The sequence below is a fragment of the Chionomys nivalis genome, chromosome 8 (genome assembly GCF_950005125.1).
Source record: "Chionomys nivalis chromosome 8, mChiNiv1.1, whole genome shotgun sequence".
Classification (NCBI taxonomy): domain Eukaryota; kingdom Metazoa; phylum Chordata; class Mammalia; order Rodentia; family Cricetidae; genus Chionomys; species Chionomys nivalis.
In genome coordinates this window covers 20,301,306-20,315,371 of record NC_080093.1, presented here as the reverse complement: position 1 = coordinate 20,315,371, position 14,066 = coordinate 20,301,306, and the positions used below count along the sequence as shown (strand labels likewise).

The following is a 14,066-nucleotide window of genomic DNA, read 5'->3' as shown; positions in this document are numbered from 1 at the left end:
CTGTCTGGTTATCAAATTAATGTCCTTCAAAACACTCAGCTTATATGCTGAAATATTTGTAGTTCACTTAGAATAACCATCATTTAAAACCTCAGTGACCCCCAGCACATCAGAAGCCCCTCCATCCTGCATCCTCCCATCTTTGAAGAACCAAAATGTCCCTGCTCACTGTAAACACAGCCCTTTGGTACCACACAAATACAACACAAGACACAGACCCGACAAAACTGAGCACCATGAGTTATGGAAACAGTGCATCTCACAAGAAAAGCACACCACATCACACCAAAGCCTGGTGTTCTCAGCTGTGTTAGTCAAAGCAAACCAATGACAATCTCTAGGACGTGAATGAGACACAAGGAAGGTGTTCCTGCTCGTGGGACTTTTGTACCAGGGTAGCAGGTGTCAAAGGAGGAACACTTTCAAATCACCTCAAGAAGCTAGAATACGTTTTCCTGAACGATCCCCAAACAACACCCTAGTCCACAGCTCCTCCACTCCCTCTTGGCCATCCCTTTATTTCTAAGGCAAGCAAACAGATCTCTCAAGCACCCACTTGGCCTCGGTTAACGGACCAGGGGTGAGATATCTGGTATGTTCCACCATGCCAAGCAAGAGGCCAAGGCACCAACCGGTCATGCTTCAGGCCTACCTGGCTTACACCACTCTGAGCAGCCTTCCTGTCAGCCTCGACACCTCTGTGAAGCTCTGGTGGCCCAGCCTCCCATGTTGGGAAAGGGCTACCCAGAGGCTTGAAGGACTGGCTGTCACCAGGAGTGTGGAACTCTGAAAGTCTCTGCTCAGAACTCAGGCACCTGACCACGTCTGAAGGTTTCAAGCAGCTCTTCTTAGAGATCTTGGGTCCACCAGGGCATCTCTCACCTGCCTCGCTCTCTGCTTTCCTCTCATAAGGTCCATCTTCTCGCCAGGGCTGTCTCTTGCTTTGGCTGCTAAAGGCATCACTAAGCTCTGAGATGACCCTATCAGAGTTTCCAAGTGGTGGCTGAGAGAAGCCATCTTGGTGGATGTGAATACCACCATCTCCATTGACGTGAAGAGGAGCCTGAGTACTGGGTGCCAGGGAGGAGGCTCTGTGGGGTGGAGGCAGGGCCAGTGGGGAAACCACTGAGCGCAATGTGGAGTGATCTGACAGACTTGAATAGGGGAGGCTGAGTGGCAAGGAGGGACGGGCCCTTGCTGACAAGGCCAAGTGGTCCGTGTCATACACAGAAGCCTCAGGCAGAGGAGGCAAGGGCGGTGTCATGGCCAGAGAACGCCTGCCTGGGACCCCAACAGTCAGCGAGATCCACTCAGAGGTGATGGCGTGCATCTCAGGGGACAGGGCTCGGCGGGAGTGGGGCAGTGATGAAGGGGCTGGCATGATGAGCTTGCTGTGACTAGTACACTTGAAAAGAAAAGGAGAGAGAAGAAAACAAAAGAAAGAAGCAAAGGTAAGAGTGTCAGCATAAAGGAGAAAGGAGGAACCACAAGCGGCATAAAGAATGAAATAGAGAGGATGAGCAGGACACCCCGGTGTCCAAAACAGAAATCTGGTGAGGCTGGGAGAGAAACCTCCTGGTGGCTGAGGGTGCACATGGGTGTGTGCAAGCAGGGTGGAGCGAGGAGAGGCAAGTGGCAGGGAGATGGGACAGTTGTGGGTAGTGCTGGCCTGCTTTGCAGAGTCCCATTCCAGAGGAAAGCACTGGAAGTGCCCCACCCCAGCCAACTAAACCATTTCTGCAGCCACAGCCCTGGCCCAGAACTGCAGGCTTAGAGGGACAGCCTCTGTGCAGGCCCTTCTTCAGCTCTGCAGAGTTCTACAGACACAAGCATGGATTGTGTGGTCATTTTGTATTACAATTACTCTTGGCCGCAGTCGAGTGAAAATTCCCCACGCTCTTACCGAGCAGAATGCCCGTTCCAGTCTCACAGCTTCTCATGGGAGAAGGCAGAATATATTTCCCGCCGTTTAGGAAAACCCCTCTAGAGCTTTAAGCCAAGGGCTCTCTGTTGCATCAGTGACCAGCATGGGGAGGGAAGAAAATGAAAGAGGGCCAGAGAAAAGAGACACCATGGCAGCACCGAGTCCCACAGTTTTCAGCCATCCTCCGATTTCATTCCACAGGATGCCACCCTACCGTATTTCTCTTGAACTCAGAGTTCTTGTTTTCCTTGGTTTGGGCAAAGTGGGCATCATTTAGGATTACATTTCAAACAACTATGCTCATAGTTAATGTTCAGGAAACAAACATGCTACTAAGCCTATAAACTACTCACTCCCTTTAGGCCCTGCAGAGACTGACACATTGTAAGTTTCTCAATTTGGGTCCAGTGAATGCTTGCAAAGGCACTCCGAATCTGGTCTACATGTCTAGGATGAGAACATGGAATTATCTCCCAACCCCTCATCTGTAAGCCAATCCTGATGGACAATACTGCAAAGAGAAACACGCTGGGCCATACAGGGGCAGCCATCCATACCACCAGCTTCACAGGGATGCACAAAATGATGTCTCTTGTTTTTTGTTTTTCCCCCTCTTGCCTCACCCCCACAGTAATTATCTTAAACTCTTCCCTTCCATTCAGATACTTAGAGTGATTAGGAAAATTTCATAAGCATGTATGAAAATAACCCCCACACTGCCCTGATCAAGGCGGTTCCTTTTTAAAGCCATCAGAGAGTCATCCCCAAGGGGGCTGTGCGCCATCGACACAGCTGAAGATGAAAACTCCAAGCTGAGGATGTAAGCTTAGATACCTGTGGGCTCGCAGTGGCACTGCGACTTGGGGAGGAAGAATAAGGCAGGTCGATGTAATCCACCGGGTTTTTCACCAATGGCCTCTTAAGCACATCCACATAGGTGATGGGGAAGATGCCTTGGCGGGACGTCCCAGGAATCCTCCCTTCGTACCAGTTCTCATCCACCTGTCGGAGCAGTGTAATCCTCTCACCCTGGAAGACACAGCCAAGCAAGAGTCCTTGCACCACCACACCACAGCCTGTATGAGGAGGTCCCTGCCTGCATCCTACACTACCCTGTACCCTTCATCACACTCTGTCCTCCATAGAGCGATCTCTATTGGCCACGGATGAAGTACTGGGGTGGAAATGCTAACACAGTAGAGCCCCCTTAACCAGGGAGTTAAGCATTTCAGTAAAGAGCTTGGAAGTATGCCCTCAAGCAGGAAGGCAACTGTAGTGTCTTAGGCTCCTTCAGAACAAAGAAGTCACACGCACAGTCTTCTTCTGCAAGGCAAAGGCTTCGGAGGGTTGTGTTTGGGGTTGTTCTTTAGCATTTCATTATTAAACTAATTTTGTTTGTATGAACATTTTATCTGCACACCATATAGGTGGAGGTTAAAGGACAGCTTGCTGGAGTCCAGTCTTCATTTTGGGCAGCTAGTAGTGCCTTTTACCCATGTCACCAGGACCTCAGAAGGTTCTCTTTATTTTCCTTTATATACTTTAGTTTGATGTGCTGTTACAGAAAAGTTAGAATAAGAATAAACAAAAAGTAGAAAATAATTGTCCCCTATTTTGCTGTCCTTGGGGATTATAACTGTTAACATTTTGACATAGGTGCTTCCCAGATTTACCTCTATGTGTCTGAATTAGACTTGCCTGGTTTTCCTCTATGGAACTTAAGTACACATCATATTTTGATTTTCTCACATGCTATTTTTTCAAATTTTATTAATTATTATTATTGTATTATGTTAGGGGGCACATGCAATAGTGCCTATGTGGAGGTCAGAGGACAACTTAGGCACTTTTATGAATTCTGGGGATTGAACTCAAGTCTTAAACTTGTGTGTTAAGTACTTTACCAGGTAAACTACTGCACCCTTGCCCTATATACTTTTTGATACTTAATGATATAGAGTTAACCTTCTTTATCAAGGGGAAAACACACCACACACACAATCTTGTTATGTAGCCAGGATGCCCCTGAACTCATTATTATCCTCCTGTCTCTGCCTCCCAACAAAGCCTCATATAATTATACAGATACATACACACACACACACACACACACACACACACACGTAATGTTATAAAATTAAATTGACCACTCTAGGGTAGTATCTTTCCACATATATAACAATTTAATCATAGATTCCCTGTCATCGGGCAGTTACGAAATTTCTAGTTTTTTTCTTTTTCTAAGGCATTGATCCTCAATAAAATTAGTAATTCTAATAACTCTGGCAAGCTGGACAATTATGACATACAGAGAATGTCTGAATCAGTGGGAAGAAGAAACTTGTCCCTGCTCCAACCACCCACAAGGTCACCGTGGTCACATCCAGCATTCTGAGCTCCTCTGCAGCAAGAGCAACAGTGGTAGCGCTGCGGACTGGGCACTGACCAGGTGACCCAAGTCACATTTGCAGTCTCACAGGTACTGCTTCATTCAGGTCCCTCACAGCATCCTAGAGAGGCCTTCGCTCAGTTTTTGCATGAGGCAGTGGAGGCTCAGATCAAGTATTTAGCTCCACACAAATTGCACATCTAATAACTTGACTTTTGGCTTCAGAGCCTTTAAAATTCCTCCTGGTCCCAATGGCCTTCTTCTCCCCACTTGGTCCACATGTATATTATAAACCTAAGTTAAATCACCAACAAAATGCTCATCACTAAATGTTGGCTGAACACAGCTAATATATGATGTCTAAGATACCATAAATACTGGCTTGAATTGGTGAGATCAGTGTGGTTAAACTCTGACTTGTGTTATTTAAAAACAAAACCAACTGAACAAACAAAAACATGGGGGATGGAGAGATGGCTCAGCAGTTTAGAGCACTGACTGTTCCTCCAGAGGACCTGGGTTTGGTTTTCTCAGAACCTACATGGTGGCTCTCAACCCTGTGTAACTCCAGTTCTAGAGAAACCAACAGCCTCTTCTAGCCTTCACAGGGACTTCACCCATGTGGTACACATGCAGGCAAAACACCCATATATGTAAAATAAAAATAAATAAAATCTCATCTCAGAAGAGCTTCTGGTTCCCCTTATTACAAATTTTGATCAATTCATTGTGTTCTTAAGGCTACAGATTCTATAGCAACACCACATTCCCCAGATAACAGCACCATTCAAAGGCCCCAACGCCAGGATGAGACACGCAGCTTACCTTTCGGAAGGACATTTCTACTTGTGTATCACCATTAAAATTAAACTTAGCAATGGCTTCTCCATATTCCAAAACCTGCACAGGCGCCAACTTCCTGGGCTGAGCCTTCTCAGCTGGAGGAAGAAGCTGAGAACAGAAAGAAAGCAAAAAAGAAGGGCAAGGAGAGGAGTGGAAGGGAAGAAAACACAAGGGCATGGTGAGAAAATGGCACCTTAGCCGTGGCTGGGCTCTTTGTGAGAAAGGAGCTACAGGCTACAGTACCTCGATGTAGGTGCGTGGGAAGATTCCCACCCGGCCGTGGTGTTCACCTTCGTACCAGTTCTGATCAATCTGTTTGTAGATGTAAACAATGTCTCCCTTCTGCAGAGGCAGCTCCCTGTTGACAGAAGGTCATTGCCTTTTAGCAGGTGTTTCAAAATGTGCACTTGGTGAAGATACTTCAGTTTTACTGAGTAAAATAAGACTTGGCAAAGAGTCAAAGAGACGTGGTGAGCTGAATAGAAATGGCTCTGCATAGACTCATGTGTCTGAATGCATGGGCCATAGGGAGTGGTACTATCTGGAGGTGTAGCCTTTTTGGAGGAAGTGTGTCACTACTGGGACAGGCTTTGAGGTCTCATACGCTCAAGCTACCCTAGTGTTCACAGTCTCCTGCTGCTTGTGGATCAAGATGTAGAACTCTAAGCTCCTTCTCCAGCACCATGTCTGCCTGCATGCTGCCATGTTTCTCACCATGACAATAATGACTAAACCTCTGGAACTGTAAGCCAGCCCCAATTAAATATAAAATTATAAAAGCTGCCACGGTCATGGTGTCTCTTTACAGCACTAAAACTCTAACTAAGGCAAGGGATAAAGTTACAGAAGATGGAAGGCTTCATACTCGGAAGTGAGAACTCCAATTGTCAAGAAATTATATCATATGGGGTATTTTTTCTAATCTTTTGTGGGATGGGTGTCAACATACAAACTTACTAGCACTAGAAAGTGCTCAGGGACCTTATTAGTTTGCTGTGATTTTCTTTTTTTTTTTTTTTTTGGTTTTTCGAGACAGGGTTTCTCTGTGGTTTTGGAGCCTGTCCTGGAACTAGCTCTTGTAGACCAGGCTGGTCTCGAACTCACAGAGATCCACCTGCCTCTGCCTCCCAAGTGCTGGGATTAAAGGCGTGCGCCACCACCGCCCGGCTTTGCTGTGATTTTCTTAATACATTTTTTTTTGCTCTGTCTTTGAGATGTACCATCTGGAACCCAGCAGTCTTAACTTAAATTTATTCAATAGTGAAACATCTCCCTTTGGATACTTTCACTGCCTCACATGTGCCTCAGCTAGACGCGCCTGAACCATTTCAGGCAATGACATTCTGGCATCCCATCACTCACCCATTCAGCCTTCCGGCCCCTGCTTCACCACCCATCTCCATCAGCCTACACTAGAAAGATCTGAAGTTAGGCAGAGCTGAGTTCAAAGATCTACTAGTTCTGGGACAAGAGGCCCGAGCTCTCAGTGACACTGCTCCTTTGTCTGACCACGGCACCTAAACCAAAGCTGGAGACTGTAACTGTAAACTGCAGACGGAACACCCAACACAGTGCAGGTTCCGTAGTCACGCCTTCCTTCTCAACATGGAAAACGGGAAATAAAAATGGATGATTTTCTCAAAAGCTGTTTGTATCTTTCCCAACTAGTTGACACACATCTCCTCATTTGCCTCAGCTGTGATAGTATTTACGTCTAATGCGGACTTCTTCTGTTTCCCGGAGGAAAAAAATAAAATGAAATTATATCATTACATCATTATATGTCATATCAATATATATTATCATTATAAACAAAATGAAACAACAAAATTATAACTTGAAATTTTCTTGAATTAAAAAGAAAAATGTCTAAATAATTTTCATTTTTGCACCACGCCAACATCACGAGAAGGTCTCTCACTGGAATTTGAGGGGACGGGCCAGTTTTGCAGTATGCCAGGAAGCCCCACATGAGGAATGCTACCTAAACATTTGGAAAACATATAAAATGTTGGCTGTGACCCGGAGAAAAGCATCCGAGGAGGCTTTTGTGGATCTTGTGTTGGAAGACTGGTTCTAATCCTGAATAAGTCCACGAAAAGGATTTCATCTTCATGAAAAGGAATGGCTCTGGATGCACTTTGTCAAAGCCTTCTCCCTGTCTAAGTGTCCTGCAGTGTGGCAGAGGTGGGACTTGAAACGGCCCCACTGCTAAGCAGAGAACCATCACCCTGAGACAGATGAACACAGGTAAGTCCGTACTTGTGACTAAGAGAGACAACAAGGCTCCTGTGGCTCATGTCCTCCCTATCCTACCTGCAAGGTGACAGATTCAGGCTTCAAACCCGGCGCCTTTGGCACCCGCACTGTTGCACCTGGCCTCTTCTCACAGAAGGGCTCTGTTTGCTTAACTAGGCGGAGCTTGGTCTGATGCAGCCCTTTACTGGAAAGAACCAGGCACTCGTCCCTAGGAAAGTGGTTTAACACACAGTGCCTTCCCTCAGCTCCCACGGATCCACATGCTAGTGAAGAGAACTGGGATTCGCAGCACAAGGTGCTTTCAGACGTGTACAACCTTTTGTTGTTGCAGTGCAACATCGTCACCTGCAAACTTCCAGGTCCTGAACCACACACCAAGCCCCTCCCCCATCATACAACAGCCTCATAATGTCTTATGCTTATGGACGGGAACATATTCATAACCATCTATCCTGGGCTATACATAAAGCACTACAGATGGGACATAAAGATGTTTTCTAGAAGGTTGTTATATGTGTAGCCCTGAGTATAGGGAGACAAAGCCTGGTTGACTTTGCTGAATCAAATGGCCCCAGAGCAGAGTTTATTTGTTTTTTTAAAGGAACACACTGAAAATAATCCTGTCTGTGAATCTGGAATTTACTCTTTCTACTAAGTTCTATTGATTTTATCATAAAACAGCATATCATGGTGAGAACATGAGCCAGGAGGAAGGAACTGCTCTCTGGCATTGGCAGAATTAATAAATGGTGACAATCTTGTGGACCTCAAGTCTTCTTACATCTTCTATCCAATAGAGAGGACACCAAACTTTTAAAATGAAATCTATGAAACAATATCACCCAAAGTCTCAATCTAAAGAAAAAATATTATCTCTTTGATTAATCTAAAATTAATTCATATATCTTCATCATTCCCTCTGGCTGAAAAATGAGGATGGAGGAAAATCTACACTGAGCATTGACTTCTGCTACACTGTGTAAAACATCTTACTGGTTTTACCCTGGCTAGTCTCTTTGCAGGGGAGGAATTTCTAGTCTCATCTTAGCAATGAAAGAAGCTGGGGGTGAAAACCTGTATAACTTGGCCATGGTTACAGAGATGTGAGTGGCAGAGCCAGGACTTCCTGAATCTAAAGCCCACAAGGCTGTCTCTCTTAGTAAACTCAGGGAATGGAGTAATACAATCAAATCCGACCACATCAGATTCATGTCTGCATTCTTGAGACTTGGTCTGGCCACTCCTTTTGTGTTGAAGGAAATGGAAAACATGGCTGAGGAGCCTTGAGGCAGAGTTTTCCATCACTCACGAACGGAAGCTCTCCTCCTATCCCCTGGTGACTCCTGTCAGCCGGGAATGGGATGTGGCTGGCCACGTTATCCTCAGCTGCCGAGGAAAACTCATGGTCTGTTTCCATCCATACTTAGCTATAAGGCTCGCAAGGCCTTCTGGAATCTGTTTTTGGTAGCATTTCCCAAACTGTGTTCCATAGAAAACAGAAAGGTTTCCAGGTCACCTAAATTTAGAGAACACTTGGGCCAAATAAGCAGATGAAGTTTTGTCTCTGAGAGGGTTCCACGGCCACAAACATGCCAACAACAGCTCATCTCCCCCAGGGGTCGGGGGCCTAAATATAGTGGTTCTCTGACTCATTTCTATTACACTAGTTTTTTGGTTTTGTTTTTTAGAACACCTTGCAGGATAAACATTCCGAGGAACATGCTTAGAGAAATGCTAGCTAGCATCCTGTAGGCATTCTCTTTTGGGAATGCTATAGTAAAATGGGCCAAGTTCTATTCCTAGAGACTGGTTCTGATTGCTTCCACTAAAGGCTGGGTCAGATCATGCCGCAATCTAACCAAGCAGAGCACCTAGTCAGGCGAGAGGTAGCTTCAGACACCAAGCTGCTGGGTTTGAACGCTGGCTCTATCACCTCTCAAGCGGGCTAAGCTCCTTCATATTGGTTCCCTAATTTTGAAAGTGGGAATGATAGCATCCACCCCACAAGACACAGGCCTTTTTCACGAGAGCTGAACGAGTTAATATAGGCAGTGTAACAGTGCCTGGCATCGAGTCTACGCTTTATTATTTTCATTTCTGTCTTAGTTGTTTCTCCCAACTCTTTGCCCTAAGCCAACAGTATTTTCAAAGCGGCAGCGAAGAAGACAAACATGGGAGGACTTACTTCAGTGTCTGTGCTTTAAAGTCAAACTTGGCTCGGGCAGGTCTCATCTAAACACAAGAAACAATGCGGCGTTAAAAGTTGTGGAAGTGGAACAATGAAAAGGAGACATGTTCACAAGGTTCTAGGAAGCAAAGCAGAGAAACCCAATCTAACCAGTTCATTTCGGTTTAGAAATCTGGACCAAATCGCAGCACCTGACCTCATCAGAATGACAGACGGATGTTTAGTCAGCTGCGTCATGCATGAAAATTCCCCTTCAAGAAGGCCACACTTAGGTAAGAGATGGTTTGCAAAGCCCCTCAGGCATGCTGTCATCAGGCAGTCTTCAGACAACCCTTTCCTACTGTCTTACTCCTTGTGGGTCAGCCCGTTTGCCTGGTCTAAGCTATGAATTGAAAGCAGACCAAACTCTGGTCACTTATCACGACATCTGCTATTCCACATGCCCCTACGGTCTGTGACATCATTCAAAAAGCCAGCTAGGGGAACCCTGACTCTATCTCTACATCCTGAAACTCCACCCTGGCTGTGGCAACCCCTTTCTCCTAGACACTCGAGCCTGGAAAGCCAGACCTAGCTGTCTCCACATTCTCATTAAGTTTGCCAGCAGTCACGCCTGCGTCTGCATGCCCTCAGTGGAAAACCCTGTTGCTCTGGGTCTGACCTCTGGTTCCCACAGACACAGAGCTTCCTTTGATTTTTACCTTCTCCTCACTCTAATCTACTGTCACCCAGGAGCGCAAATAACATTCTTCAGATTCTTCCTCACATGGAGTGGGGATGGGGGGCATTGCTTTGATGTTGGCTTGGGCTCTGGACTGTGGAGCAGATCAAATCTCTATCTCTAACCTGGTTGGAGGCTTGTGGGTCACAACCCCCTCACACTTAAATGTCTCTCTGCGTCATAGTCTCCTGCGCACGTGCTAAGTCTCAGTCTCGAATTCTTCGGCCCCACCTCCTCCGAAGAATTTATCTGCTTGCAAATCTTTCTCCTCTGCCCTTAAACATTCTTTAAAAAGGGACGCGTGAAACTGCAAGAATCACATGCATAAGCTATTTCTACAGGCGTAGTTCTGACCTTTGTCAGCGGCTGTGGCCTCTGTCTAGGGGAACAGCGTGAAGGACAGGAATGGTAGGCCCTCTACCAGACTGGAAGACAAGGGCAGAGTGGAAGGGGGAAGTGGAGCCCTCGAGGTGAGAGAGGCACCTAAAAGCACCATTGGGCTATTCCAGTTGCGGGCCTTGAGCTTTGGATCCTCCTCTCTCCTCCCCCCAAGCTGAGATGGCAGGCATGTGCTGAGACTGGTTCTCCATAGGAATTTTTCATCCTGTATTTTCATGCTCCCGTTCCCTTCTATCTGTATACATATGCATTAGGGGGCAACCGAACAACCACCTTATAATCAAGAAAATATCATATAATCCTAATGCCTATATTTATGGCATACTTTAACAGTTGTAGGTAAACAAGAGCAGAATGGATGTGAGAATAAGGCTAAAGAACATGTTCACAATAGAAGACCCAAAGACCAAACTGTAAGAATAAAAACTTCATAGAAATCACAATGAAAAAGGTGTCGGGAGAGAGACGGCTCACCCATGCCACCGTGTGAATATTATAAAATGTATACCACAGCAGCACACAGTCGTTGTTTGGATAACTTTGAACTCTGATTTTCCTAATTCCATATCCCAGGTGCTGGGATTAAGGTATGTGCCACCTCACCTGCCTGACACAATTATGTATGAAGGTGATTTCTGCATAAGACATGAATTGTGTTGTTTCTGCTCTATGCGGGCAGAGTGCTATACAGAATTGGCAGCTGCTGACTCTGCCATCTACAGGGCATAGGGCACAGGGCACGCACTTGCTGGTGTCACTGTCTCAACTGTCTGTCAACTAAAGGACAGTGATTCTTTAAACGTGGACCTTAATACATCAAAACATCATACAACTTGCAAATTCTTAGATCAAAACATCAGTGGTGGGATATAGGAGTCTGCATTCTGGTTTCTGCATTTAGCGGTTCTCACATGATTTGGGAAATACCACTTGGGAGGGGATGCAGGTCCAGCAAGAAGAGTGTGCCTGCCTGTCACAGCTACTCCAGTTGAGCAGTCCTGGCAAGCCCATGTATCCCTACGGCAGTTCTGCGGCTCCTTCCGCACACACAGGCAGGCCTGCTCTTGGGCCAAACCATCAGCAGAGTCTTCGGAGCAGGGCTGTGCTGAGAAGGATTCCTCACACTGAGCGCCACGAGGCTGCCTGTCACTCACAAGTGGACAGAGACTCGCCAACTTTTGTTTCCTCTATTACATTTCTTCTTTTTCTCCATACTTTAGAATCTACCTTGTCCCCCAAATTTCCTTCAAGTCAGATTCTCTCTCTCTTTTCCTTTATCACTTCTTCCCAGCATCTTTTCATTTCTTAAAAAAAAAAAAAAAAAATAAGCTAACGATGCCCATTACTGGAAAGACAGAAACGTCAGTTATACCAAAAGGTAATAAAACTAGGTCTACTGTCACTTCCTCTGGACCCACTAAGCTCAACCCATACACTTTTGGAGAAGATATGAGCCTCAGCGGGACCACATAAGGGCATAAACTCCCACTCAAGAGGCAGCCATTGATCTACCACACTGACCTTGTGAGAAGCAAGACCTGGATAAAATCACTACACTCTTGCTTCTCATTCCTGGCATAGTATTAAACTCCTGTAGTCTAAGCTTAGAAATGCGAAACTTAAGGGAGCAGATGAAGTGTCTCTTTACAGGGCTCTTATCCCCTCCACGGTTTATCCTTGCTGCAGAAGTCAGAGTTCCAAACTTCAGTGCAATCCTTCAGCACCACTGAGCAATCGGTACTGCTCCCCAAGTTTTCAGCAGCAATGCCACTAAGTTTGGGGGCCTTTGGCAATGCTATAAAAGGTTACTAGGGAACTTTAATAAGGAAAGCTTCATTAACCATCTCTTTACAGAAGACTCTTGGGTTGTTCATACCCGAGCTTCTGAGACACACGGCCAAAGGGACACAGCTTCTAAGCAGAACACAATGCAACACGGTACCACGGTCAAATGCAAGATGGAGAGAACTGGACTCATGAGGCAGCCAATGCTCTAAGCATGCAGCAGGAGTGTGCACCAGAAGATCCCAGTCCCACAGCCAGGCATGCTTAACATATAGGGCACAGGACATAGTTGGGCTCATTCATGTCTATTCACCAGCCACAAGAGAGCCAAAGCAAGGCTAGGGAAGCCAGGATGACAGACGCTGTTTGGAGAACTAAATAGGCCTACGGAGAGCAATGCCAAAGGAAGGCAAATATTGCTTTGGGTCAAGCAGCAGTTGGCGGTGACCAAAACAGACCTCTAACCCAGATTTCCTTTTTGCAGTATCATCTATATTGAGGAGGTCCCCAAAGCGCTCATTAGTGATAAACTGATGATGCGTCGGGATGACACCCGTGTGGCGACGAGCTGCAATATCGGCCTCTTCTTGCTCGCGCTTAAGTCGTCTCTGGTCCGCTAAAAGTTTCTGCCATGAAATTGTATAAAATGGGCAGTAAATTATCTAGTCCAGCTTAATGGAAAATGGCCATAGAAGCAACTAAGGAAGAAGGTATGGGTGAATAAGGAGAAGACATTAAGGGTCAGTGTCAAAAGGATTCATGACCATAACTTTTATGTTCCCTTGGTAATTATCTACTGTGCGTTTTGTAGGAAGGAGAGAGTACTTCCCAGAAGAAAGTGGGGACATTGGGATATGGGGACAAGTGATTCTATATTCTATAGTGTCTGTCTGACTATCCTTGGGCTCAGTCCAAAGCCTGCGCCTTCTGGCAAGGAAGGCCAGGTGACCCAACGGTACATATATAGCCTAGGCACTATTATCATGTTGGGTAGGTAGCTGGCATCGCTATCTGCCTTAGGCAATTATACAGTCATACAGTGTTTCTAAGTTTCTAAGACAGATCGTGGTGTGTTATTTTCCCCTAACTACACCAGGCCTCTCAGGCTATGGGTCTGGACTATCTAGTAATTAGGTTATTTTTTGCTTCTTTTACCGGTTACACTATCATCTTCTGCACATAGCTGCGCAGCCCCTTTCACGGAATGTGGCACCTCTTCTCCTAGGAAAGCCACCTCTTCGCCTGGGCGTAAGCTTCAGGAGGCCTCAGGATATACAGAGAAGGCTCTCCATGTGGCTTATTACTGTCTCACTGGCTTGTTTCTACACTAGGTGAAATGAAGCTGAGTTTCAGGAGTGCTGTAGACACAGGAGAGAAAACAATGGCATCTGGGGTTAGAAGAAAACAGATACCCCTACTAAGGAAATGAAAGGTTGGGAGGGAGAGTTGGGGGAAGGGTATGGGATGAATTAGAGTAGAGGGAGTGAGGGAGGGATTTGATTTAAACATTTGTATATTTGTATGAAATTCTCAAATAGTAAATAATAAAAGTATTTTT

General features: G+C 45.8%; 1 protein-coding gene across 41 annotated transcripts in view; it reads right to left on the bottom strand.

Annotated features, from left to right (window-relative positions):
- Positions 1 to 14,066, bottom strand: part of Sorbs1 (sorbin and SH3 domain containing 1) — a 225,707-nt gene that overhangs the window by 17,395 nt on the left and 194,246 nt on the right. For 23 of the 41 annotated variants that reach the window (XM_057780030.1, XM_057780033.1, XM_057780040.1 and 20 more), the window contains 6 exons: positions 12,967 to 13,134; positions 9,601 to 9,647; positions 5,400 to 5,514; positions 5,139 to 5,264; positions 2,759 to 2,953; positions 653 to 1,405 (listed from right to left, as the gene is read on the bottom strand). In XM_057780030.1, the coding sequence (XP_057636013.1) occupies positions 653 to 1,405; positions 2,759 to 2,953; positions 5,139 to 5,264; positions 5,400 to 5,514; positions 9,601 to 9,647; positions 12,967 to 13,134 (1,404 nt within the window). The remainder of the gene's footprint in view (positions 1 to 652; positions 1,406 to 2,758; positions 2,954 to 5,138; positions 5,265 to 5,399; positions 5,515 to 9,600; positions 9,648 to 12,966; positions 13,135 to 14,066) is intronic. The other 18 variants (XM_057780048.1, XM_057780049.1, XM_057780053.1 and 15 more) reach the window with 3 other exon arrangements.